General features: G+C 39.4%; 1 protein-coding gene across 5 annotated transcripts in view; it reads left to right on the forward strand.

Annotated features, from left to right (window-relative positions):
* Positions 1–1,055: 1,055 nt before the first annotated feature.
* Positions 1,056–8,492, forward strand: part of ppp1r12a (protein phosphatase 1, regulatory subunit 12A) — a 53,659-nt gene continuing 46,222 nt past the window's right edge. For 3 of the 5 annotated variants that reach the window (XM_015028985.1, XM_015029002.1, XM_015028977.1), the window contains exon 1: positions 1,056–1,388. In XM_015028985.1, coding sequence (XP_014884471.1) covers positions 1,152–1,388 — 237 coding nt within the window. In that variant the 5' untranslated portion in view covers positions 1,056–1,151. The remainder of the gene's footprint in view (positions 1,389–8,492) is intronic. The other 2 variants (XM_015028994.1, XM_015029009.1) reach the window with 1 other exon arrangement.

Genomic DNA, 8,492 nt, shown 5'->3' on the forward strand with positions numbered 1-8,492 from the left:
AGGCACAGTTTTTTTCTTTTTTGTAAGGAATGATATTCAAATAATTTGTTTTACCATAATAAGCTGTAAAGCAGTGTCTCTCTACATTTTGCCACAATACAACCACAAATTGTTGGGAGATGAGAAGATAAATGTAAACACAAGGCAATACTGGAGGAAATTACTAAGGCAATGCAAAAGACCTGAAACTGAGGTGGAGGTACAACTTCTATATAAACCTTTATATAAATATACAGTCAGAGCTACAATAGAATAGTTTAGATCAAAGAATATTATATTCATGTATTTTGTGGTTTTTTCCATTTCTAGTCTGTACATCTTGTACGTTTCTTTCTCCAAATCAGTGTACTCTGCTGAACATTACTTTTAAATTGAGTATGGTATTTGTTAGTGCACAGTATTATTTTTATGTTTTTTTTTTATTTTATTTTATGTTTGTTCCTGCCGTTCAGTCTCCATTTTTTTTACATGTATTTTATCACCTGTTATAAAATACATGGCACCAAAATTTCTTCCACTGTGGGTCAGCAAAGGTTACTTCTATTCTATTCTATTCTATTCTGTTCTATTCTATTCTGTTCTATTCTATTATTTTCTGTTCTATTCTTCTATTAACGGACATACCCTAACATTTATACATACTTTAGTTTGTACAAAAATAGTCAGATCATCAACTATGTATTTTGAAGAATATTGAATTGATGAATCTGTTTGATTAAGTAATAAAAAAAGAAACGCTAACATGGTTACAATTAAAAAATAATTAAGAAAATTATAATTTTGCAGCGCTTGTGTATTTAGTCATGACACCAGGAATGTAAATAAATAAATGCATAAAAAAGAGGAAGGAATTTAAATATTATTCACTAATTGTACTTTTTAAATTTATTTATATTTACTACATTTTCTGAATTGTTAAACCTGTTCTCCAGTGAATGTGTACGACACATAATACAGTATGAAATTGTATTGTCCTTTTGTACTGCAGTTCCTGGGAACCAGTTCTCGCGAGGTTATGGAAAACAATCCAGACGCCTCTTTCCCCCTCCTCCCCAGCCCTCCCTTCCCACGCCCCAGTGCGCTGTGGGATAGTGCCTCTATAAAGTATACCCTCTCTCGGAGCACGATAAGAAGCCCGAGACAGGAGGGGGATGAAGATGGCGGACGCCAAGCAGAAAAGGAATGAACAGTTAAAGCGATGGCTGGGCTCGGAGACGGACCAGGAGCCTCCTGTTCTGAAAAAGAAGAAGACGAAGGTGAAGTTCGATGATGGCGCCGTGTTTCTGGCCGCCTGCTCAAGCGGTGATACCGAGGAGGTGCTCCGTCTGCTTGACCGAGGCGCTGACATCAACTACGCCAATGTAGACGGTCTTACTGCGCTTCACCAGGTTTGTGCTTCATTGCCATTGTTTGTAATATCACTCACTGGCACAGTTGGTTCCTTCAGACGCAAATATCCCTTTACTTGAGCCACTGCATGCCCTGGAACACCTGTCAAATGGAAGCCATTCTCATCCCGTTGTTTACCTACCGAGCAGACTCGTCTTTTTCGACGCAGAGGACTGAAGCCATTAGCTGCCTGAGCTTGATCATCTTATGTACAACATGTTCACAATTTGCAGAATGGGTATTGACTCACACACTTCCCCTTTTGGACCGATTTTCCTTTACCTTTTTTAACTACTTTGAGACTACATATCTTAAACCTTTGGGTGCAGTCTAATTGCTGTTCTGCTGCATTTCACATTCAAAGCCGATGTGAAAAAACTACTTTGAAAAGTGTTTCTGACCTTTAGAGAAAGTATTGGTTGCCGATCACATATGGAATACTTTAAACTAGCCACGTCAGAAGGAATTGTCATTAATGATGGATTTTCTTAGGCATTCAGCGGTGAAGAGTTGCTACCTGGCTAACAGTAAAAGTCGTTTTGTTGATATACCCACAGCCGCGACGGTGACTACTCTCTGGAGAGGAAGAAGCGGCTAGTTTGGGTGTTTTGTTACACACCAATAGTACCATTGCAATATTTTCATCAGAAGGTTGTAGTTGGCTTTAACACTCGTTTTCATAACCCATGTCTAAATGGAGAAAGAAATTAATGTATTTAGGGGTGAGCTAGCACTGCGTTAGCATGCTAATATAACTGTCGCTTGCGGCTTTGCACTTTAGCTTAATTCATTCATTAGCCGAGTTGACTGACTACTTCAGCTATACATATGGCCTCTAGAATTAAACAACTATACCCTCTTCTGTTTGTCTACTTAAACAAAAAGTTTATAGTGCTGGCTTTTGGATGTTTTGGCTGTAATGTCATCCGTCCCAAGCTAACATTTTGCCCGCTAATCACTTGAGCTACATCCACTAGCCTCGCTCAGCACTTGCAGGATTTCTAGACTTTGCGGCAGAATTAAGCAATCGGATCAGTAGAAATACACGTCAGAAAAAGTATAAAATAAGCGATCGACCATTCGGCAATGGACGTACTGTCCTCTTCATCAGTTTATATGCAGATCTAGCTGTTGGTAACATATAGCCGGGTACGTTGCTAGTCGTAAAGCTGTACAGATCTTCTAATGCAAGATCTGTATTAAAATAAAGTGAAGACCGAAATTTTTACAGCCTCAATACCAGTTTTGAACGCATTTATTTGGTGATCGTTTCACAAACATGAGATGTAAAGCTCTCCCTCGCTTTATGTTTTTATTCGATAATTAAAGCATTAATTTACTATAAAACATGCAAAAAAAAAGTTGTAACGTAAATGATATGTTGATTTTTGGCATGTACAGTAAACATGACTGCTGTAAGACTGTGTGATGCTGAGGCCTGGTTTATACAGTGTAACAGGAGTTAAATGAATAACCAATTCAGTTCTGAATGTATTAACTTTATCTGAGATTTTGAAAAATTTCAGCTTGTAAAGGCAAATAACGAATTAGTAAGTGAACTGGATTACTGAATCCAGTGACGGGAATAAAACTGCAGCCATAGAATTGCACCCAAGTTACAGCCGGGTTTGGTTTTAAGTTGTTGTTAAAAGTGTATCTTGAGAAATGTTTAGATTACTGCATCATGCTGCTGCACATTTTTTCTGTTATGAGTCAACTAGTTTTTAATGTAAAATTTTGAAACCATTAAGTCGGGCGTCAAAGAAATGTGGAGCATGGCTGGGAAATGCCTCATCAGTGCATATGAAGGTAATGCCACTACTGCAGTTTCATTTTTGTCTGTCTGTCACCTGCATGGTTGAGACGGAGAGGGAACCTGGGGACAGATTATCAGGCTGTTACAGTGGAGAAGTCCTTCTGGAACGTATGAAAAAGATTAATTTCTCCTTATTTGTCAATAACTTAACTAAATTTTCCCAACGCTGCCCATTTTAGCCCGACTTGGCCAGCAGTCATTTTTCTGTGACATCAGGAGGTTCTTTACCATGTGATTCAAATCTTTTCAAGGCAAACAATGCAACACTTCTTATTTACAAGCTTTCTGGAGCCCCGCTGATCCAGTACTAATAATAGGGCAGCTATACTTTCGGTGCACATTGAGGGAATATTATGGTCTGCTTGGAGAGAGGAGATTTGTACAAATGGTGATTTTGGGTTGGAAATGGAATTTGAAGCATTCTGGACTTTCAAATGTTGGAACATAATCAACATACATTGCCTTCAGTACGCTGCCTTGTTTGCCTTGTTGCATTTGAAATAAACTTATAGTACTCAAGCAGCTACTGTAAATAATAAATGAAAACAGTTGTAGTTGTGGAATCATTTTCTAATGATTCCTAAGGTGCCCCATTCTGAAGGAACAATGGAGGCTCTATGTTAAAATGATCTTGGATTCAGTGGTTACTCATTACCATTGGTTGCTCGTGTCTTAAGTCTTAGAAAGAAGGTGTGAAGTCATTAAGTTCAGAGGTTTCTGTTGTGCTGTTGTAAAATCAGTTTTTTGATATGGATGCCTTTTAGTCTAAGCCGTGTTTTCTCTCACAGGCTCTCTTCTCTTTGTGTTTATTAATAGTTCTGGTTAATATGCAATTTTCATTGCTCTGAGTTTCCTATAATAAAATCTGGAATCAGCAAGGCCCCTGTTCAGACTCGTCAGGTGGAAACGTCGTTATTTGGACCTGTGTCCAGGGAAGAGCTGGAGCCAGGAACAATTTGCTGTTGACTCTTCCTGTTGAATGATCTCTAGACGTGAGAAGCTGATGAGCTTTTAGTTGCACAGCAGAGCTTAGCTGTGGGGATTTTGTGTTTTTTATTGACACACAAAAAATGATGAGCAAAACTTTGGCTGCATCGTCTCTGTGATGCTCTTATTTATTGTTGCATGGTAATATATTTGTAGGACATCCTTTGAAATGTTCTGACCTCTGCCTCCGTTTGCGTGTCACGTTCACAATGGCCCACTCTACACTTGCAATATCTCTGCCATTCCTGGTGAGCAGTTCAGGGTTAAAAATGCCACCACCACAAGTTCTCCTAACTGGGTTTCAGGATATGATACTAAGTTTGGGTATGACTCAGTCTGCAGCACTGCTGTGCACTGCCGGCCTGGTGTCATTCAGGCAGGAGGTTATGTCTTTGTCCAAATCGCAGACTTGCTGCAAGTGAAGGACTTGTAAACAAGCTGATGCATTGATTAAAGCTGCTATTTTAATCAGTAAACTACAGATGTACAATGCCTTGCTAAAGTGCATGCTTGTGACGTGGAAGAAAAATAATATATTGTTTTTCAGTAGGGATGCACCAATCCACTTATTTTTCACTTCGGGTAAAGATGTCTGAGGTTAAACACAGATATAAATGTGCTGAATTACACATTTATTTGTAAATACACCAATAGATTCTCAGTGTTGGTCAAATATGTAATAACAACACATGTTTAATTTATTCAGTCAAGTAGGAATACAACAGCCAACGTCGAATAAGCAATAGAGAAAGTGACGATAATAATTTGACTACTTTGGTTAAGCATGTAAAAATAAACTGTAGCAAACCTTTTTTCAAATGGTTCAGAAAGTGCAATTAATAATTTCGAATATAATGTAAAATAAATAATAAAGCATGACATTACTCGGCACAAAGCATAGAACTAGACTGAATAGATTTGCTCTCGTGGATTGTCACTGATGCCAATCTAGAGTTTTGACAGATGAACGATCACTGCATTGATCTGTCGCAAAGAAAGCCATGAGAACTCTTAACCCATCCTTCAAGAAATAAATATTACTTTCCTTTTACCTCCCAACTATACGATGCTTTGTTTCATAATGTTTTTCAGTAAATTACATTGAATTTGACCTTTTTTTAAAAAAAAAATTAAAGGGAGATGAGTACTTTTGCAAGGCACTGTAGGTGGATAACTGAGAGTTTGTCCTGAGATATTCCAATGATGAGTGGAGATTACAGATTACTATTCCATCGGCTAAACTGGTCTCGGAGGGCAACATTCCAAGACCTGCTGTCCTACCCTGGGCATTCCTCACATGACGGTCGCTGGAAACCATAGCAAAGAGGGAGCACAGAAGACATTCCTCAGCTGTCACTTCTACCCCTCCTGTCTGGTCTGTCTCTCCGGCCGGCCTGAATTCTGCCCACTAAGCTCCACCGGCAGAGTGGAGCGAATGGAGGCTTGTTCCTTCACGTTCGAAAAATCTCCACACTGACCCACAGCTGAACTTTCCAACTGCAGTCATACACTTTGCTGATCCCAAAGACTAGGGTGTGTGTGTGTGTTTGTGTGTGAGTGAGTGAATGGGGGGGGAGGCAGGGCTCGGCTAAGCTCAACATGTTAGTTGGACATTACAATGCCTGTGTCTGTTGACATTACACACCCTCATTACAGCCTTAAAGTCTATGAACATTATCTTGCGCCGTTTCTATGACGACTGCTCGGAAGGCTACCAGTGACTCGTGTTGGTGGATTTGCATGGACCGAGTGGGAGTTGCATAACAGACCGTGCAGAGCGAGCGAGCGAGCGTCTGGCTGAGAGCTGCAGTTCCAAACAAGAATCAGCCTCACGAGTCGGTAATGGAAGCATTTCTGAGCATGTGGCGAACGATGATAAGACGGCTGTGTTTCTCCTGGTCCAGATGAGCATCAGTTATGTTAACACATTACATAATTGTGAGCGTTACTGCAGGCCTGGCCCTGATATTCTTGGCTGTGCCTCCAGGCTCGCAGTTTGCCACAGAGAGGAGTAAAATAGAACGCCTCTGACGCGTCGCTGTCCTCTTTCAAAGCAGCGCCACATCCTCTCATGAACCCCCCCTCCTCCAGAGTCACCGCCTGAGGCAGAACATCCTTCTTTTTTAGCTTTAGATGAATGCACCTTAGTGACTGAAAGATGTCGTTTGCTGAGATTTGTCAGATATTCCGACTCGACAATCGACACGAATTAGAGATCTGAAGAGTGCTGGATAAAGACTTCACAGTATTGCACATGACATCTGCATTGTGCTATTACATCATCTGGTTTGGTTCTGATCAGAGATCAGCAACAAAATATACATTTTTCATTCAGTTAATGCATCAAAACTAATAACTCACAATTTGAGGCTGATATAGATTTATCAACTTTTTTAAAAAGTAAAACCAGATAAAGGTTAAAAGATTATATTTATTTTTTTCAATCATTTACATTTTTCCCTTTTTAAAAAATGCCAATGATTGACCATGGCCTGTCCTAATCCACAGATTAGACCTTCAAACAGCATCTCTAATAGCAGCATTGTGTAAAGTGCAGACTAACTGCACCATCTGATAAGGTATGATGGCGGCAAAATCAACTTTTTTGAGAAGAACCCTTTATTTAACTTTTATATGTCATCGAGTAGATTATTTATTTTTTTTCTGGAGATTTTCTTATCGACTGACTCTTTGGCCATGACAACCATATTAGTTCATCTCATAAATTTCTAACAAATTGCTGAATAAATTAAGATGGAGTTTAATAATTTATGGTCTTGAATATAAACAGTCTAGATTTTATTCTTTGTCTGGCTCAAGGTTGGACGAAGAACAGCTGAATTTCGTTGTGTTTTGAAATTACATTTGTCTATGCTTTCTTGGCCTTTTTGATGCATTTATTTTGCATTCAGCCACCATGACAAAATTAAGTATAGCTATCAAACAGCTTCACCATATTAATACTCTACAAAATAAATGAAGAAAAGTAGAAGTAACACACTTCCAAAAAGAGGAAGGATATTTGCTATAATGGGAATGACGACTTCCACTCTGAAATGAGATGAATATAATTTCCCCGTCTAAATGTCCCAACCTGCTCTACAAGGCAGATGCTGCGCTGGATTCCAGTCTGAAAGAATCACGAGAGCCGGCTCCACGACTGAGAATGTTAATTTAAGAAACGGAGCCCAACAGCATGTATATTTTACCTCTGTGTAATTGGCAGGTGTCTCCTTGTCAAGCTGGCCTTACTCACAGTTTCATTCCACTTCTTTGCCAACCCCATAATCAACATCAGGAAGTCTTTTTGGCATTTGCACACCGACACTTTGCAAACATGTCTGGTCATCTTGCTGATTGTGACACATCAGTGGTTCCTTGCGCATCGTCTTGAGACGATGTCCCACTTTAAATTGAAATTTTAATGCATTTGTAGATTTTGTAGGAACAGTGACTTGTCCGTTACACTGCATTAAGTGGCTCTTAATATGTTTTAAAGCAGAAAAGTGACTTTCAGAGCAAACGTGTAGAAGAAGGAGCTCTGGTCACTTGTTGAGTACTGCGTGTGGCAGAAAACTGACTCTGCAAATCACCCTGAACACACCATCCCCATCTCTTCAAGTAGATGAAGGGAAGCTGGCCAGAGTTGATAGGAAGTCGGATTGGAGCTAAATAGAGGAGACTACTGAAGAAAACCCATTTAAGGTTGCGAAGCACTTCGTCCCGGCGTAGAGTTTCACTTTCCACCAGAGCAGCGACCCTAAACACACATTCAGAGACGCATGGAATGGTTCGGTTTCAAGGACATTCCTGTTAGAATGGCAGACAGTCTAGATCTGTGCTGACTGACAGTCTAATACAGGACTTTGAAATGCATGAGAGACGTTCTTCGGTGAAAATGTGTGGATGTACAAAGCTAATTGTAGCTATAGGTGGATGATTATGTGACTTGACGTTGAAGACGGCGGTGGAGCAAGCTGCAGAAACATGCTGCAGTGTTGCAGCTTGTTGGCAGTCTGATGTTTGGATTCTTATTCAGTGATTTAGTGACTTGACAGTCATGTTGTTCATGTAAAAGACGTTTTGTGTTCATGCAGCAGCAGCAGTAGTTGTAGAAAAGAAACCCCGTTAAATATTTTTTTGTTTGTTTTATATATAATATGTCCTCACTGTTTTACCATTATCTTTATCAGAAACCCAAAAACGGTGTATTAAACATAAAAAGAATTTCCTGAATAGACACGAATGTCCTTTTTTTTTTTTTTTTTTTTTTTTTTTAAAAAACCCCCTTATTTTAAAA

Source organism: Poecilia latipinna, unplaced genomic scaffold, assembly GCF_001443285.1.
Source record: "Poecilia latipinna isolate Pla-1442-1.1 unplaced genomic scaffold, P_latipinna-1.0 Scaffold9, whole genome shotgun sequence".
In the NCBI taxonomy this organism is placed as follows: Eukaryota; Metazoa; Chordata; class Actinopteri; order Cyprinodontiformes; family Poeciliidae; genus Poecilia; species Poecilia latipinna.